At 50.6% G+C, this 19101-nt stretch overlaps 1 protein-coding gene across 2 annotated transcripts; it reads right to left on the reverse strand.

Annotated features, from left to right (window-relative positions):
- Positions 1-997: 997 nt before the first annotated feature.
- Positions 998-17969, reverse strand: NIBAN3 (niban apoptosis regulator 3). Of its 2 annotated transcripts, XM_036240303.1 has the most exons (15): positions 17785-17969; positions 15344-15474; positions 13080-13205; positions 12380-12494; positions 10246-10413; positions 9529-9644; positions 9343-9447; positions 8998-9160; positions 8056-8246; positions 7049-7207; positions 5383-5499; positions 5195-5302; positions 4084-4195; positions 2832-2915; positions 1213-1321 (listed from the first exon to the last, which is right to left on the reverse strand). In XM_036240303.1, the coding sequence occupies exons 1-14, from the start codon at positions 17837-17839 to the stop codon at positions 2848-2850; spliced, it is 1734 nt and encodes a 577-aa protein (XP_036096196.1). In that variant the 5' UTR covers positions 17840-17969; the 3' UTR covers positions 1213-1321; positions 2832-2847. The 2 variants fall into 2 exon arrangements, with proteins under 2 accessions (XP_036096197.1, XP_036096196.1); XM_036240304.1 differs by lacking the exons at positions 2832-2915; positions 4084-4195; positions 5195-5302; positions 5383-5499 and having other exon boundaries at positions 998-1321.
- Positions 17970-19101: the final 1132 nt, after the last annotated feature.

Raw genomic sequence — 19101 nt, forward strand, 5'->3', positions numbered from 1 at the left:
GATAACAAGAGAAAAGACTGGAAGGATTTAGACCCCAGGGCAAACATTGGTTTTCTCAAAGTGGGCAGGATGACAAATTCTTGTTACTGCAATTTTCCCAAAATAACATCTACATCCAGGGTACAAAGAAGCCAGCTGAACAAGGCTGTGAAGCACAAATGTATTTCAGAAGATGGTGGTGGAGGGGAAAAGTCAGGAAACGCAAGGAAGAGCATATTCTCTTGGGGGAGACTCAAAACCCCAGGACAGAATAGGAGGAAACCATCTCTGTGGAGTGTACAGGTCCACCTCTGAAAGCTGAATTGAGAACATTGGGGAAGTCCCTCCGGAACCTGCTCCGGAAGCAGCTGGAAGGCTTGTGATGTGGGAACCCTGCCAAACTCGAGTGAACAGATGACTTTTCTGGCAAGCAGAGGGAAGTCAGTAAAAGTTCTCTCAGCTGAGAAACTTAATAACCAGTTAAAATTTGAAATGAGTAAACAACTCAAAAGGCCCACAGCAAGCTGAGAAAAAATATCTGTAACCTGGATACAAAGGGTTAATACCCTTAATGTACACAGAGTTATCAGAGATAAATAAGAAAAGATAAAATCTGAGGGAAAAAAGTTAGGAAACCCATGAACAGACAATTCAATTTAAAAAGAAAACAAAACACATTTAAATGGCTAATAAACTTTTTTTAATCCTCACCCAAGGATATTTTTCCATTGATTTTTAGATAGAGTGGAAGGGAGGGAGGGAGAGAGAGAGAAACATCGATGTGAGAGAGACACATAGATGTGAGAAAGACACATCGATTGGTTGCCTCCTGCATGACCCCCACTGGGGCCAGAGATCAAAACTGCAATCTAGGTACATGCCTTTAACTGGAAATCAAATCCATGACCCTTTAGTCCACAGGCCGACCCTCTAACTGCTGAGCCAAATTGGTCAGGGCCCAATAAACACATTTTTAGACTCATCTTAGTCATAAAAAAAATCAAAATTTAAAAAATGAAATGTGTGTGCCTATCAAATTGACTGTTTTCTTTTATGAAAATTTCTACTGTTTGGAAAGGATATGGAGAATATGCACAAATGCTGCTGCTGGGAATGTAAAAGGCACAGCCTTTCAGAAAAGGAGGTGGAGGTGACTTGGTTATGAAAGCCTTGAAATGGTCATATGACTCAGAAATTCCACTAGTAGACATTTATCTATGGGTAATGAAAACAGTTGCAGGAAGATTCAGCTCCAGAACATCCCTGGAGGAGGCAGTAGGCAGAGTGGCTGGACCTCAGTGCAGGAGCCTGGCTGCTTGGGGCAACTCTCTCTGAGCATCATCTGTAAAATGGAAAGTGTTACAACGATGCCAAAGAATTGGATACATAGAATGCATGGCACATAATAAATGCTCAGTAAATTGGATATTAGTAACAAAAATTTAATTTATAAGCACCTAGAACATAAGTGAGCCAAGGATAGAAACAGAGCTCCACAGAAGAGCTAAAAACAGTTCCTAAACACACAAAAAGATGCTTATTTTCATCTCCATGAAGATGTGCTCATTCAAATGAAGCCAAGACACAAATTTCCACCCAGAAGGTGTAAGAAAGTCTAAGTCAGTTGACAGCCTGTGCAGTCTGTGGGGAAATGGGCCACCTGCACACAGGTGAGGGGCAGCAACCAGGTGGGAGCTCTGGAGACCACTACTGGAATGACAAGCACACATGCTCTAAACCATGATATTTCACATTGGGGGATTCATCCACAAAGACCTGCACTTGCCTGAAAAGGACATATGAAGTCATCCCCTGTGGCATTAACTGTTAGAGGGAAAGACTAGAAGCAAAACCCATCATCACTTAGATTCTGATCAAAATTAAGGAACTCACCTATAATCTTTCATTGCCAATCACAAATCACAAAACATTCTGATACCCAGAAGTCTTTGTAAGACTATTTAATTTTTGTTTATCCCAGTGAGTGTGATGAACAAAGAAACTGATATTCATCAGTTTCTCTAAAGCAGCTGACTATGGGATGCTGCCCCAGATCCATATTATGCATAAAAAATGGCCCCCAAAATTAGAAGCTGAAAACAACATATGTCTATTATCTCAGAGTTTCTGTGGGTGAAGAATGTGGAATCAGTTTAGTTGGGTGTGTTCCCAAAACTCTCATAAGAATTGCTGAGCCACTATAAAATCCCCGCTCCCATCTTACAGAGCCCTTGCTCATGGTGAACCCAAGGCTCCCATCACCACAATCTCTCCTTTCAGTGTTGGGAACTAGGAGCTGCCGGAAGAGGCCCCAGTGAGTGTTGGCCAGATGAGATGGACACAAATTCATGTGCATGTCAGAGCCTGGGCTTAGAGGGTCCCTCTGTAGCTCCAACACACTCCATTTCTCCTCACGGCTCTTATTCACCATGAGCTTGGCCAGACCAGCCATATCAGGAGACAGGTGGCTACTGTTCCATCCAGGAACCTACATTTTGTTTCCTTTTTTTTTTTTATCCTCACCCAAGGACATTTTTCCACTTTTTGTTCAGATAGAGTGTGAGGGAGAGAGAGGAAGAGAGAGAGAGAGAGAGAGAGAGAGAGAGAGAGAGAGAGAGAGAGAGAGAGAGAGAGAGAGAGAAACATGGCCCGGGATAAATTGCAACCAAGGTACATGCCCTTAGTGGGAACCAAACCCAAGTCTCTCTGGGCCGCAGGTCGACACTCTAACCGCTGAGCCAAACCGGCCAGGGCTAGGAACCTACATTTTCAACCATCCCATATACCCTGTAAAGCTTCCCCCTACCCCCCAGCAATTCACTAGCATAGCCAAGAACCTGTGAGGCCCTTACCTGCTCCTGGCTGGTCCTATGGGGCCTCAGAGCAGCCATCCAAAGCACAGGACACATCATTGGCACCGAGGGCCTTTTTCAATTCTAAAACAACAGATAACCCTTGAACCTACCTGGAGAAGCCCAGGCATCAAAGGGTTTCCACACATTCTCCCTAAGAAGACACAAGAAGGCTAAGGATGGAGGAAAGGGCACAACCAGGAACCTTAAACAGATGACTTATTTGAGCCTCTCTCCATGCCTGTGCACCCGACAGACATGGTTAGCCAATCCCAACATCTTCACCGAGTCAGATGCTACCAGCTCCACCTCACAACACTGCCTTCCAAGCAGATGTCACAAATCCACTGAGTATCAAACTGCTAAGGACATGAAAAATCTCTGGAAATAAAGGTGTTCCCTGTTTTGGAATTTTTTTTTTCCAATCAGAGAATAGCCTTTTACCATTTAAAGTGTTCCCTACTCCAGAGAACTCGTTGTGTGTGTGTGTGTGTGTGTGTGTGTGTGTGTGTTGGCTACCCACAGATGGAGCCCACATCTTCACCCTCACTTCCTAGCTCTCAGAACTCTGCCATCACCGTTCAGGCTGCTCTGTCTGCATCTGTTCTTCCTCTTTGTGTCCTTCAAATACAGACTCTCGGGGGTGCCTCCCCTTTCTCTACTCTCCATCCCCAGGTTGTGGCCCCTCCTGTGTACTTGGTGACACCCAGGCCAGCAATTTGGCACCTCTGCTCCTGCCTCATCATCACTGGGTTCCATCCTCTTGGTGGCTGTCCCTGCTTGGACCCATCATTTTCCCCCAAAACCGTGCCCTCAGCCTCTCCCTTATTTTCAATCTGGCCATAGTCATCCTCTGCTCACACACCCTACATGACTCCCTATTCCCTGCCCAAAAAAGTATAAACTCCTCTGCCTATCATTCAAGCCCCTGCATGTCTGCCCGGCAGCCTCCAGCCTCCTCTTCTTCTGTTGTCTTTCCCTCCCTTTATGTGGGCCATGTGGAGGTGGTGACTCACCCTGAATCACCCTTGCACACCACTCAGCCCCAAGTTAATGCACAGGTATCAGCAGTCACAGACATTGGGTCATGAGTGAACAGACAAGGCAGAAGGAAGAAGAAATGGTTCTGGAGCCTTTCCCCAGGGCAGGAAATCCTGAGAGGCAAAGAACTCTTGGGGCCTCAATGCCAGCCCACAAAAACCCGGCAGGGATTGTTGAAGGACTAAGTGTGAATGTCTATCTGCAGTCTCACCTCCATCTATCCTCTGCAGCAGGACCCCCCGGATGACATCCTCATAGACACTCTCGATGGTCAGGGCAGGGCTCCCCACAGCAAGAACATCCCCTTCAAACCCAGGCAGTTCCTGGAAAGGAGGGGCTGGGCTGGAGGGGTGGGCTGTGCATTGTTGTCAGCTCCAGCTCTGACCCTAGGTACCCAGGTGGACTTGGGCCTCAATTTCCTCATCTTTAAAATGGGCTCACTTCCTGACTCAGTTGGTTGGAGCATCATCCTGTGCACTAGAAAGTCTCAGGTTTGATTCCCGGTCAGGGCATATGCCCAGGTTGCAGGTTCAATCCCCTGTTGGGGCGCATGCAGGAGGCAACCGATTGCTCTCTCTCTAAAAAACAAACATAAAAAACAAAATAAATAAATAAAATAAAATGGACTCTTTGACCCATATTCCCTAAGGTTGCTGTGCAGATTGATGAAACAAAGTACATTCCACTTCAACAGGAATAGCACAGATGTCTCCTCTAGGACCCCCACAGCCACTTCCTCTAGAGGAGTTGTTAGCATGTGGGGCCAACCCCTGCCTTGTGCCCCTAAGCCCTTTGTGGCCAGGCCCCTGTGACCTCTCCCTTCATCTCTTTCCCATTGCTTCACTCACCGACCCCAGCCACACTGGTCTCACTGTTCCCCCAACACACCAGGCACAGGTCTACCTCACGGCTTTTGCACATGCTGTGCCTCTGCCTGGAATGCCCTTTCCCCGGGCCTGGCTCTTGCCTTCAGCTCACTCCCTCTCAAGTGTCATCTTCTCTGGGAGAGCCTCCATGACCATAGCTCCCCCAACACCCACACACACCACTCCCTCTGCCTCCTCTCTTCTCTGAAACCTGTGTCACATGTTAGTATGTGATCCAAGTGCCCTCACCCCAGCTTTCAAGTGACAGATATTGAGCACTGTCATGGGAGAAGCAGAGGGCATTGTGGGAACCCAGTGGAGCCCCAGAGCTCAGGGAACAAAAGTCTCTAATTGTCACAGGAGCTCTGTGAGGGAGCGAGCACTTTTACCACTTTATAGAGAGACAGATGCTTGGCCGCCCTCCAGGACCCGCCTGCATGCCCCTCATTCACTCACCATTTTGCAGCTTGACTCCAGCTGGCTCAGTACAAAGGGCAAAAAGATGCAGAGCTGCCACCCGCGGACGAACCTCCTCTGCGCTAAGCCACTGTCTGACTGGAACTTCTGCTCAACATACACAGTGGCCAGTCCAGGGGCCATCTGGGGACCCAGGCCCGTGTCTGTGCCCTCCCCACAGGCCTCACCTTTAGTACACGCCCCCTGACTTTCTCCAGCTGTTGGGCAGCCTGGTTGCAGTCCAGGGCTGTGGTCAGACACTGGTCGGCCAGCTGCAGGAAAGTGGCCACAGCATCGGCCATGAGCTGTGGGAGGAGGAAATGGGACAACCTGGGTAATCCCCTCTCTGGCCTTATCAGACTCATTCCTGCCCAGCTAACATCTTCTCACAGCCACTCTGTCTCTACCAGCCACTTTCCTCCACCTTCTTCTTTTAAAAAAAAATTTGTTTTTCATCCTCATCTGAGAAAATTTTTTCTACTTTTTAGAGAGAGTGGAAGAGGAAGGGAAGGAGTGAGGGAGAAAGGGGAGGGGAGAGGAAGAGAGAGAGACAGAGAGAGAGAGAGAGAGAGAGAAGGAGAGAGGAGAGAGAGGGAGAGAGGAACATCTATGTGAGAGAGACACATTGATTGGTTGCCTCCCCCATACCAGGGATCGAACCTGCAACCCATGTCCTTGACTGGGAATCGAATCTGTGACCCTTTAATGTGTGGACTGACGCTTTAACCACTAAGCCATGCTGGCCAGGTCTCAACCTCCTTCTTGTCTCAAGAAATAGCTCCTCTTCCTCTCAGGGCCTAGGGATCATCCAGTTAGTGGGGACCTATGTGCAAACTGATAGATAGCTGCTGCCCTTCTGGAGGATGGTGCCAGGGTGCCCAGCCTGGGGACAGCTTCATCAGCTGAGCACTCTTGAACAGTATGCAAATTGAACAACTGTGCCAGGCAGCTCTAGGTCTTCTCAATTCCTGTCTCCTTCACTTACCATGCCTATTAGCAGGTCCCAATCCCTTGGCCTTCTTTTTTTTTTTTATTTTAGAGAGAGAGGTAGAAACATCGATGAGAAAGAATATCAACTGGCTGCCTCCTGCATGCCCCCCACTGGGGATTTGGCCCACAACCTGGGCATGTGCCCTGACCGGGAATTGAACCGGTGATCTCTTGGTCAATGCTCAACCACTGAGCCACACTGGTCAGGCCCAACCCCTTGGACTTCAAAACACACCCCACTTCCCTCCACCAACAGCCCTCAACTAGTTCAGGCTTCTCCACTCCTGCCTCCAATAGCCCATGCTCCCCCAGGCAGGTATGGCTTCTTAACTTTAAATTTGATCACACCCCTTCCCTGCTCACACACCTGCTGTGGCTCCCCATTGCCCTTGGGACAAGCCCAGCCTCTTAACCCCATGCTGAAGAACCTGACCCATCTGTCCACCCACCTCACTGGCACATCTCTCACCATTCTGCCCTCCCTTGAAACCTGCAACCCAATGTTTCTAAATTGCTCTATTTTCCCCAAAGGCAGTTGGGCTTTCTCACCTCCCAGCATTTATACACACTATTCCCTCCCAGGACATGTCCCATCCCCCATTTCTCCCACTTCTGCTCCAGCTTGGAAGTCCTCCCAACCCTTAAGATGGGTCAGGCACCTCCTCGGGGCTCCCATAGCACCTGTGCATTCCCACCACAGCCCTGTCTACCACATGTGTTCATGTCTACATGACACTGGGAGCCTAGAGAGGGAAGGCCAGTTCTGTCTTGGTCATCATGATCTCCCCAGCACACACCTGACATCTGCTCAGTGAAGGCTATTGCCTTTGCCTCCCTTTCTCCCAGCCTCCCATTCACCCTCACCTGCTGTGCAAGATCCTGGGCCCCAAACACCAGACTTCGTGCTCCAAGGAAGCCAAAAGGTACCACTAGCTGCCCTAGGCGTCTCTGGCTCCGCTCAGCCTCATGGTAGCAGGTCTGCATCAGCTCTGGATCCCATGGCATCTCACCAAATGAGTAAACCTGTGCTCCAATGGCAGTCAGGTGAGAAAAACACCATCAGCTGATGGAAAAGCAGGGCCAGGGACCTCACCGCTAATTCATCAAAGGAAAAACACAAATGGAAACACATTTTACCTCAGTTATCGTCACAAAAATGCACAATAAAAGTAACAGTGAGGTATAGTGTGATAGACATAAAATGGTAAGACCTAGAAAAATGATAATATGCAGTGCTGGCAAGACTGAGGGGAAATGGGCATACTCAGCCCTTGTGGCACCTACACCCACCACCTGATGGCCTCTGTGTGCTGGGCCCTAGGCCTGCATAAGTGGAGTAACTCAACACCATCTGTGCCCTCACGGAGCTTGGGAGAGAGAGACTATAGACAATCAACCACAGTAGTGTATAAATGCCTTCATGAGGAGGGAAGCACAGGCAGCTGGTACAGAGAGGGTCAAGGGAAAGTTCCTGGAGGAGGTGATTATGAAATACATGCTTAACGAGTTGAAGGTTTCCTGATGCATAGTAGGTGCTCATTTAATATCAGAAGAATTGAGCTGACCTGTATGGAGCAGAATTCTCTGGAGACAGGATAGACTCTAGCTAAACAGAAGAGTTTGGGGAAAACATGACTACAGAATGAAATCATTAAGTGCTACCCTTGTCATCTTCTTTCCCCCACGTTTTAAACTGTGCCCCAATGACCATAGCATGGTGGTCCACAATAAGTAAAAGGCAGCCTAGAAATAAAGTTGTTTCGAGATTTTTCAAAAGAGAAGGTTGTCAAACAAGAAAGATGCAAGGTTCGTGTAATTCTTCTATGAAGTTAACACTCGGCCCAATGAAACCCTCACCCACTAGAGGTCACCTCTTTCCGCAGCCGGGCGCTGGAGGGGCTTCCACGCAGGTGGCGAGACAAGCGGTCCATGCCCTGGGCTAGAAGGGTCTGCACCGCCGCGAGTGCTGCTTCCACGGTGTTTAGCAGAGTCTGCGTGACCCGGGGCAGCTGCGCGTCCACCTTTTTGCGCAGGCACGACTCCAGGGGGCCCCGGACCTCGGCTGAGAGTGGAAAACATTGGCCTGGGTCTCCTTCGCAAGGTGCTCCGCAAATGGAGTCGTGGGGAGACCCTAGGCTCAGCAGGATGAGGTGGATGGGAACACAGACTCTGAGCACCCTCTCTACCCCATTTAACTGTGAAACGGAGGCTTCGAGTGCAGTGGGGTGGGCTCAGCAGTCCAGCCAGGAAGGCAGAGTCCGGATTTCAGTCCGGATTCCAGCCCAGTTCTCTTTGTAACTTAGCGGAATGGGAGCCACCTCCGTCATCTGACTGAACCCGGGTCAGACATGCCACTGCCAGTACCTCCTGTCCTCTCCAGACCTGGTCTCACCAGCTCCAACCCTGGACCGACCCCTTTTCCCCGCCCCCCCGCCCCCTCGCCGCCCCCCCGCCCCCTCGCCGCCCCCCCGCCCCCTCGCCGCCCCCCCCCCGCCACCTCCTTGACCCCGCCCGGATCCAGTCACAGCTTCAAGGCCACGCCCATTCTCCCACCTAGTCCCCGCCCCTCACGCCACGCCCTTTTATTCGCCCATCCTTCCCTTGCCGGGTCATCCGGTCTCACACTTTAGGCTCCGCCCCTTACTCCATCCTGCTCCCCTTCTTCCTTAGCCCCCAACCCCGTCTGTCCCTGCACAGGCCCCGCCCCCCTTGTTCACCTCTCTCTCAGGCTCCCAGCCCCGCCCCGCCAAGTCCCGCTCCATCTAGGCTCCGCCTTGCCCAGCTCCGCATCCCGCCCCCCATCCATGCTTTACCCCGTAGCTTCCCTGCCACGCGCCCTTGCAGCCTCAGCATCTGGTCCATGTCCGGGCGGATCGTCCTCTCCAGAGCCACGAGCAGCTCGTCTTTTTCAGGCTGAAAGGCGCGGAGACCCGCTGAGGCCCCGGCCAGGACGGCGGCGTGAATCGCATCCAGAAACTGCCCGAACAGCCCAAGGGATTCCACGGGCCAGGAGCGCGGGGTGGAGGGACCGACAGAGAGAGAGACGCAGAGAGATTGGGAGACAGTTTAGGCGACAGACGCGGGGAGGGCAGAGCTGGGTGTCCGGGTCCGGCGGCCACCCGTGTGCTTCTGTCGCACCTCCGCTATCCCGCACGTACCTCTGCCCAGGCCCAGGCCCTGGCTCGGCCAGTCCCCCTTAAGCTTGGCTGGTTCTCGGCTCGCAGCGCCGGCAGCAGGTCCCGCATTAGCACTGCGGTCAGCACCTACAGGAGAAGGGACCGTGGGCTCCGCTAAGGGCTCAGAGGGTTTCTGGGGTCCCGGGTGCGGCCTTGAGCGGCACTAACCTCTGCGTCCGAACCCAGAGTGGTGTCGTCGTGGCCATAGTGGCCTTGGTGCTGCCGGTAAAGCCGTATGGCCTCCAGGAAGGCACGGGCGGCAGGGGCCTGACTTCGCTGCAGTACTGGGGGGCGAGGAAGTGGGCAGCTCCTTAGTTCCCGCCCAGCCCTCCCCTGCCCTCACATCTGCCTGGCTCCCCATCTCCCCAAGAGGCAGCAAGCCCTCTGCCTCCCCGCCATGTCCCAAACACCCAGGTCTCACCCACCTCCAGACCTTTGCCCAAGAATTGCCCTCCACAAGGAAAACCCTCCCCTAAGACCATCATCAGCCCATAAAGGGCTTTTATACAACATAGGAAAAGGCAACCCCTTCCGGCAGTCGCAGACCAGGCTGTACTTGGGTCCCCACTGCCCCTCCATTTAGGTACGTTCAGTCAACAACCTGCCCAGTTTTATGTGTTGATCCTGTTGCCCTTTATCACCTGGTTGGCCCACCTTTTTCAGACCCCAGCTTCAGAAGCCCTCCTCCTAGAAGCCCTCCTTGATCCCCCAAAGGAAGCTCTCACAAGGCTGTTCCTCTTACAGCCCTATTCCATCTGGCTCCCTCCACAACCCATTTTATAGATAAGGAAACTGAGACTTGGAGTAGGTCCCATAGCCAGCAGGGGCAGAGCCATCTGACCCCAGACCCCAAGCCCTACCCCTGCCTGACCTTCCCCCATCCACCTGTGCCACGAAGCCGGATGCCACCCTGCAGGGCAAGCCTCCACGCACGCTGCGCCTCCCCTGTGGCTGCAGAGAAACAGAGATGCCTTCGGAATGGGTGCTGCAGGAACAGGGGAAAGTTCACAGGCATTTCCAGGAGGGGATCAGGCTCTTCCTGTGTATGGTCTCCTGAAAGCAGACAGAGGAGGTCACATCTTCATTTATTCATTTGTTCTATAATCATTCATTTACTAGGAGAAAATAACCATGAAATACTTAGAGGAGACCCTGGCATGGGCAGTTGCTCAATATGTGTGATCCATGCTATTAGAGCTGCAGTATCCTTATTCCAGCTCAGTCTCTGGGGAAAATGTGCCAGGGGGGCAGACATGAGCAATTCATCCCAGCACTGTTTCCCACCCAGCCTCTGCATCCTTCTCAGCATAGTGGCCCCAGCAGCCTCTAACAACCTATCCTAGTTGGCACGTGATCTGAGCCCTTCTTGAAGTGGGGTGCCAGAGCCAGCCATGCCCAGGTTCAAATTTGGCCAAACCATTTTCTACGTGTAGGGCACAGTTTTCGTCTCTCAGATTCTGTAAAATGGGCTCAAAAGTGTTATCAATGATCTAGAATGGTTGGGAGGACACAATGAGTGCACTTGATTTTGTTTAATTTATTTGGGGTCTCCTAAATCCTCAGTGTTTTGTTCTGATTTCCAGAGTAGTACATACAAACTGCAGTAAAATATAATAATCCAGAAGATAGAAGTTCCTGGACATCCCAGCTTTTCAACCACAGTCTCCAAGGGGTGTGGGAAAATTATTCCAGATTTTTAAATCTGCACAAAGCTGCATGGGGTGCATTGTTGTAAGAAGATGGAGTTTTCTGGTCTACCTTTTTGCACTCTGCATGCATGTGGGACACCTCCAGCAGCAGCACCACTTTCCTTTCTAAGGGCTGGGCCATAATTTATTTAATCAACCCCAAAAGATGAGTATGTGGGTAGATTCCAATGTTTATAATATTCTCAACATTTCTGTAGACTGCCCTTATTGCTGCATATATACCATTTGGTGGCAAGATTACTCCTCAATGAGGCCAATGGTACAATTCTGGCTCTGACCCTTACTGTGTGACAGCCCTCAGCCTATGTGTGATTATGGAAATGAGGTAGCTAGTGATGGGGCTACCTACTGGGCAGATTATATGAGACAATACAGGCTCTCATCAAATGCATCCAGCCCAGTTGTGCTGCTCCTTTTTCTGTTCCTACACAGTATGTCAATGGGAGGGAGGAAGAAAAGGAGAGAGAAAGAGCCCTGGCTGATTTGGCTCAGGGGTTGGAATGTTGGCCTGCAGACAATGATTCCAGTCAAGGGCACATACCTCAGTTGCAGTTTGTCCCAGGCCCTGGTTGGGTCATGCTGGGGGCAGCCAGTCGATGTGGCTCTATCACATCGATGTTTCTCTCTGTCTCTCTCTCCCTCCCTCCCACTCTATCTGATAAGTAGAAAAAATATCCTCTGGTGAGGAATAAAAAGAAAGAAAGAAAAGGAGAAAGAGAAGAGGATGGGGAGGGAGAAAAGGAGAAGGGGTAATGAAGGGAAGGAATTAGAAAGAGAGAACGAGGAGGGAGGGGAGAAGAAGAAGAAGGGATAATAGAAGAGAGGAAGGAGAGAGAGAGGAAAGGAGGGAGGGAGGGAGGGAGGGAGGGAGGGAGGGAGGGAGAACCCTCCTGGAAATGCTAAACTGAACAATACACCCAGCATCAAGTTTGTGCAATTCCCCCACCCACCAGTGCCCATCTCTCCACATAGTTGCTGACACCAGGTTTTGTTTTTACCCTTCGCTGCTTTGATTCTGGTCAAGTGACCAACCTCTCTCGCTTTGGTGAGTGGCTGTTTTTCTTTCTAGAGTTGGGATGCTTACCCAGAAACATTTCTGTCCCCCAAGGGACACTTGGCAATGTCTAGAGACATATTTAGTTGTCACACTTGGGGTAGGGGCTGCTATTAGCATCTAGTGGGCGGAGACCAGGAATGCTGTTCAACACCCTGCAGTGCACAGGGTGGCCCCCACTGCAAAGAATGATCAGGCCCCAGTGTCAACAGCACTGAAGCAGAGAAACCTGCTTTGGGGTCCCCAGGAGTCTTACCTGAGGAATCTGGGCAGAGAGCGTCCAACAGGTGGAGATATTCACGCTGGGAAGTCAGGACTGTGTATCCTGTCAGAGCCATGGAACCCAGAGGACGGTCTCCATTTTCATATTCCTACAATAGGTGTCCAAAGAACCACTTTGGGACAGGTCTAAACTGTGGCTTTCATGTCTCAGTGTAGGACCAGAGGAAGGTTTTGGGTTAGCTGGGAAAATCCTCCACCTCCCCTTTCTGCCTTCACCCTTCTTTCCCCTCCTCCATAGTAGAGCATGCAGCCCCCACTGTGTGCTGGGCCAGTCCCAAGTGCTCTACGAGGATTATCCCATTGAATCAGCACAGTCCCTTGCTTTGTAGACCATCATCACCCATTTCACAGAGGTGGAAACTGCATCCTAGGGCAACAAGCGACCTGAATGAATTCCCCAGCCAGGAAGCAGGGCATGGGCATAATGCACGTGGGCCTAACATGGTTTCAATCTTGGGTCTGCTGAGTAAGCCCCTCCCCTGTCCTGGGCCTCAGTTTATCTACCTGGCACAACAGGAGATGGTTGCCCACCCCTGGCCAAGCACACAGGGGCCTTCTATTCAGGCTAGATGATTGAAGAAACAGGGGGGCTATGCTAGTAGCTAGACCCCAAACCCACTCCGGGAGGGGGTGGGATGGAAAATCTGGAGGCCAAAGGGACACAAACCACTCACCTCCCTGTGGCTGAACCACTCCAGGTGGCCATCCCCACGCAGAACACAGAAGATTGGCTGCCACTGGGGCGGGTGGCCCCACAGCTGGGTCAGGGGTCCTCGGTGCTCACGGACTCGGGGAAGTTTCTGTGGAGGAGGCGTTCTTGGATATCAGAGGCACTGGCCAGTGTTCCGGTGTCCAGACTACCAGGACAGTTCCCAGTGTCCCAGGTGCCACCTTGTACAGGGTGCTTGGGTGCTGCTATGTGGCTCTCCTATTCTTTATGAAGCACACTCATAGCATGCACTTTTTGTGGCCCTTCCAAATAGGAACTGATCTTCCACACAGCCCTGAGACAGGGCATTCTTGTCATCTCCATTTCACCTGGATGTGGACCCTTCCCCACTTGAGCCTCAAATGAGATCCCAGGACTGGCCAACATCTTGATTGCAGCCTGTGAGAGACTCTGAAAGAAAGGACTCAGGGAAACTGCATCTAGATTCCTGATTCACAGCAACTGTGAGATAATAAGTATCTGTTGTTTTAAGCTACTTATTTGTAGTATATTGTTATACAGCATTAACTAACCAATACAAGTCAGGTTGCTAGGTCATGGCAGGTGTAGTTTAACTATGAGAAAAGACCAGGCCTCTGCCCACAGACTCCACCCTCAGGGAGGGAGACATTTTCTTTGTCCCCTGTTTCAGTTCCTTTGTCACTCTTCTTACTACCTGGACACCTGAATTGTGTGTTTTGTGTCATCACTGGGTCCCAGAGCAGCACATGGGGCATAGTTGGTGCTCAATAAATAGGTGATGAATTAATTAACTGTCATTGTGATATCTTGATTCTTTGGTGGTGGTGGGAACTCAGGTGTGTTTGTTAATGATTCTCTGTACCTTTTCCAGGTCTGAGAATTTTCACAAAAATACTGTTAAAATGTTATCATAGAAATTATATATAAAATACAAACATATAAAATAAGTATTATATAAAATGTTCAAACTGAAGCAAGGGAAGTCCCTCCACACTGCTTGAAACCCAATGTCAGCTGTGCCCCGGCCAGGTGGCTGAAAGCAGCAGGTGGTGTAAGCTACAAGTGGGGGTGACACCCTGGCTCCATGATGCCCAAGAGGGACAGGGAGAGCTTTGGCTGGGAGGGGACTCTGTGTCCACAGCATCAGAGAGCCCCCACCTCAGGGCAGGCACAACTGGGAGAAGAGGCATCTGAGAGAGGTGGGAAAACTCAGAGCCCTGTTGGGGCAGGGGACCCAGTGTCAGTAAGGAACATGAGCTCTGAGTTCAAATCATGCCTCTGCCTCTTGCTGGTGGTATGACCTCAGGCAGTTCACTTTGTCTTTCTGTGCCTCGATTTCCTTGCTGGTTTAAGACCCATTTTCCAAGCTGGTGAGGACTGAGTACATTGTGCCAGGCACGGGAAGACCTGAGTGTCATTGCCACTTGAGTAGACATGTGGGACCAGGCAGCTCCAGGCTCCTTCGCTCCATCTACAAACTATTCCTGCACCCCTACTAAGTGCAGGCACCACGTGGTCATGGGGGGTGGAGGTGGGAGGAAGAGGAGACAAAGCCTGGCCCTTGCTGTCACAGAGCAGATCCATAGAGGTGATTAATGTGTGACTTGGGGCTTTGCTGGAAAAGTGGAATGGGGGTCTCAGAGGAGGTGCCAACTCAGGTGGGGGTGATGGCAATCCAAGAAGGCTTCCTGGAAGAAGTGGCAACTGAAGTACATGGAGGAATGGAAAGTGCACCAGGCAAGGTCACCTCACATGCAAAAACTTGGGCATCCAGTGGTCATGCTGTGCCCTTGAGTATGGCACTCAGACCTAAGTCAAGCATTTTCCAACCTCAGGGCTTTTGCACTGACTGTGCCCTCTGCCTACAATGCCCCTCCCATTCTGGGCTCCAGATCTGGCTCCTTCTCACCCTTTACATCTCAGCCCCCCTGCATCTTAACTCCTCGCACCCAACAGCGCCCTTCCTTTTATTTTCCTAATACTTATCAGAAGTTATCCTGCATCATGTCAACTTGTTTGGGGTCATTTTCCCCAATCAAACTGAGCCCCAGAAGGCAGAGGGGGATATGTCTTGGTCTCTGCTGTGTCCCCAGCATCCAGCCCAGGACATACCAGTGAATGTTATAGCCACCCTAGAGCGGGGCACCAGCAAGGACTATGGTGTGAGAAGGGCCCCTCCTCACTGAACCAACAACCTCCACAGTCTCACTCACTCAGCAGCCCTCCACCCTTGTTTGTGGCACCCACTTTGCTGTGAAGCAGTTGGCATCCAGCCAGCTCCTGGGGGATGAGCTCCTGAGAAATCTGCTGCAGGACAGAGGCTGCCAGCTGCAAACGGTATTGGGGCAGGAAGTTCTTCAGCAGGGCATCCACCTGGCCTGCAGGGACAAGGGAACAGTGAGGTGGCTGAATCAGGCCACCTACAAGGGGAAGGCAGAACAGGATGAAAGAAATTAGTGGGCTTCTACCCTCACCCCAGACCCCAAAGCTACCCCACAAGATATGTTCCAAATTCCATTCAACCTTAACCCTCTGCTGTCTGTTTCCATCCACAAGGGCTAGAGGGTAGTTAAAGGACTCTGGCTTAATTTCTAACTGATGCACAACAAACTTTAATTGTATAAAGCATAGCCCTGGCTGGTTTGGCTCAGCAGTTAGAGCATTGGCCCACGGACCAGAGAGTCCAGGTTTGGTTCCCGCTAAGGGCACGTACCTTGGTTGCAGTTTGTCCCCTGCCCCAATGGGGTCGTGTGGGTGGCAACCAGTTGATGTGTCTCTCTGACATCGACATTTCTCTCTCCCTTCCCCCTCTCTCCCTCCCACTCTATCTGAAGATAAATGCAAAAATGTCCTTGGGTGAGGATAAATAAATAAATAATTAATTAATTAAAAAATTGTATAAAGCATAGAATTTAATGAGCTTTCATGCATGTCCACATCCAGAAACCACAATCAAGATAATGAACAGTTCGGCCCCAGCTGGTTTGGCTCAGCGGTTAGAGCACCAGTCCACAGACCTAAGGGTTATGGGTTCAATTCCAGGTCAAGGGCACCTACCTGGGTTGCAGGTTCAATCCCTGGCCTCGTTTGGGGTCATGCAGGAGGCAATCAATTGATGTGTCTCTCACACCAATGTTTCTCTCTCTTTCCCTCCCTCTCTCTCTCTCTCCCTATCTCCATTCCACTCCATCTAAAAATCAATGGAGCCCCGCCGGTGTGGCTCAGTGGTTGAGCATCGATCCATACACCAAGAGGTCGCAGGTTCGATTCTCAGTCAGGGCACACTCCCAGGTTGTGGGCCTGATCCCCAGCAGGGGGCATGAAGGAGGCAGCCAATTGATGTTCTCTCTCATTGATGTTTCTATCTCTCTCTCCCTTCTTCTCTCTCTAAAATCAATAAAGAAAAAAAATGTTTTTAAATAAAAATCAATGAAAAATATCCTTGGGTGAGGATTAACAACAACATCAACAAAAAGATAATGAACACTTCCATTGCACCTGAAAGTTTTTTTACACCCCTTACCTAGAGAAATTTTCAAAATATTTTAAAAGCATCATCCCAGCACAGAGAAACTTTCTTTTTTATTTATTTATTTATTTATTTATTTATTTATTTATTTATTTATTTATTTATTTTGGTACGTGCCCTTAGTGGGAACCGAACCCAGGACTCTCTGGTCCAGGCTGATGCTCCAACCACTGAGCCAAACCGGCCAGGGCCACTGAGGAACTTTCTAGAGTGATGGAAGTATTCTGTATCCTGATCTAAGATCCTAGTCAGATCTCGGGAGATCATTCTTCCAAGTAGGCAGGGATCAACAGATCCCTCTGTGTAGATCCCCCAAGATCTACAAATGATCACCAGATGTTAAAGTTCTTCAAGCTGTTCCCCTAAGATGAACTCACCTGATTGTATGTAAAACATACAGTCCATCGCTTTGCCTGGAATGTAGACCCAATGGCTGGAGTTTCAGCAGCCTTTATGTGCCATGAGGTGATCTCAGGCACAGAAGCCATGCATGGTAGAACCATGAGATGGAAAAAGTTGGGTTATCTAACTTTTATCAGCCTACCTACCACTGTATCCACCCCTATAGGAGAGAGAAATCTTTCCTTAAGCCACTACAGAAAAAACAACTGACACTTGTAGAATAGTTTATTGAATCCATTCATGTAATGATAACTAGACCTCTGTCCTGATCTAGATCATGAGTCCATCGTATCCCCAGTGCCCAGCACACAGCAAATACTCAATCATGTGCATGCAGGATGGAGGGCACTGGCCATTCTTTGTCTCAAATCAGAACTGTGACTCAGTCCCCAGGATCTACACAGAGGGATCATCCTATTGATCTCTGCCTACTTGGAAGAATGATCCCCCAAGATCTGACTAAGCCAGGGCACTTCCCACCTGGCCCATGTCCCCTACCCCAAACCCATGCCCTCAACTGGGTTACCACATTTACCAAATAAAAGTACATGACATGAGTTAAATTTGAATTTCAGGTAAATAAATAATTAATTTTTTTGCATAACTATACCCTCATACAAAATTTAGGACATACTTATACTTAAAAAATTATTTATTGCTTATCTAGAATTCACATTAATAGGGTATCCCATGTATCTGACAACCCTGAAACCCCATCCTCTCCCCACCCTCACTCACCATTCCCCACCCCACTCACCCCTCAGGTGCTGCTGCTGCTTCTTGTCCAGGGGGCTTGAGGGCCGCCCACCCATCCTGCTGCTATGTCCCAAGATCCCCTAGAGTGAAGCAGACACCCCTCTCCACCCAACAGCTTCCCAGGTTCCTCAGGTCAGGGGTTCTCTGGGAACAGGGCAACCAGTGCCTGGGGTCAGAAGCCAGAGCATGGCCCCTCAATGTGTGTGTTGGGGAAGTGAGGGTACCCGCCCCCTGCCCCACCCACCCTGCACCTGCATCCTCCCAACTCCCCTTGGGCCAAGGACCCCAGAGATGCTGGTTTCTGTAGGGGCTTCCCCAGGAGTTCCAAGAGTGGGTGCAGGGGTGGGAGGCAAAATTTCTGGCTGGCTTTGGAGGAAGGATGCAAGGCAGATATCTGGCAGGACCAGGCAACCAGTTGTTGGTGTGCAGGGCAGGGATGGGGTGTCTACCCCCCACCTGGTGCCCACCCACACTGTGCCTGCCCCATGCAGGGCAATGCAAGGGGATTCAGCCCTGGCTTAGCCCCCAGGAGTCCCCAAGTTAGGGAGACAGAGCTGGACAGACACCCCCAGTCCCTGGGGTTCGTATTGGGACTGAGGGAGCAAGTGCTAGGCTCCCAGATGAGGAGGGACATGGGGACCCAGTGGGAGAGGGAGATTTAAGGGAGCCACTGTCTCCTTCCTCCCCCCGCCAGCACCCTCCTCAGCCCCACCAAGCAATCACCTCATCTCTATTTCATTCTTATTTTTTTTCTAAATGTTACTATTTTTTAGAGAGAGAGGAAGGGAGAGAGAGAAACATCAACGTGAGAAACATCCATTGGTTGCCTCCTGCATGCCCCCTACTGGGGATCGAGCCCACAACATGGGCATGTGCCCTGACCAGGATTTGAACCAGGACCTCTCAGTCTATGGGATGTCGCTCGATCCATTGGGCCACACTGGCCAGGCTTCATTTCCTTCTTTAAGTGACTCTTGAAGGTACCCTTACTCCCAGGCACCAGCCCCCCACCTCCAGCACATCCCAAATTCTCAACCCTGACCTCTAGCACCTCCCACAGGTCCTCATACCCTGGGGGGAAATCTGAGGCCCTGCAGAGCCCTCCCCCATCTCATTTCTCAATGACCACCCCCAGCCCCACTAAGTTCCCTGCAGCTGCCCCAGCCTCCATGGACCGTCACAGGCATGCCAACAAAACTGTCAGATAATGATAAGGGTAAGGGAGAAAAATGGAATAGGAGGGGGTTACAAAGTGCTAAGGGCAAGAAGGAGTCAGGGAGGAGATGCTGCACCAAAACCTGAAGGAAGTGAGGGCCCA

The sequence above is a fragment of the Molossus molossus genome, unplaced genomic scaffold (assembly GCF_014108415.1).
Source record: "Molossus molossus isolate mMolMol1 unplaced genomic scaffold, mMolMol1.p scaffold_m16_p_4, whole genome shotgun sequence".
In the NCBI taxonomy this organism is placed as follows: domain Eukaryota; kingdom Metazoa; phylum Chordata; class Mammalia; order Chiroptera; family Molossidae; genus Molossus; species Molossus molossus.

Bases quoted from the DNA above. Each gene is read 5' to 3' on its own strand.
- NIBAN3 (XM_036240303.1), bottom strand. From the start codon at position 17,839: ATGGGTGGGCGGCCCTCAAGCCCCCTGGACAAGAAGCAGCAGCAGCAC. The intron at 9,448-9,528 runs GTTAGTGCCGCT...CTTCTCCTGTAG, and splicing joins CTCTGGGTTCGGACGCAGAG to GTGCTGACCGCAGTGCTAAT. The intron at 7,208-8,055 runs GTGACCTCTAGT...ATTGGAGCACAG, and splicing joins GCGCCCGGCTGCGGAAAGAG to GTTTACTCATTTGGTGAGAT.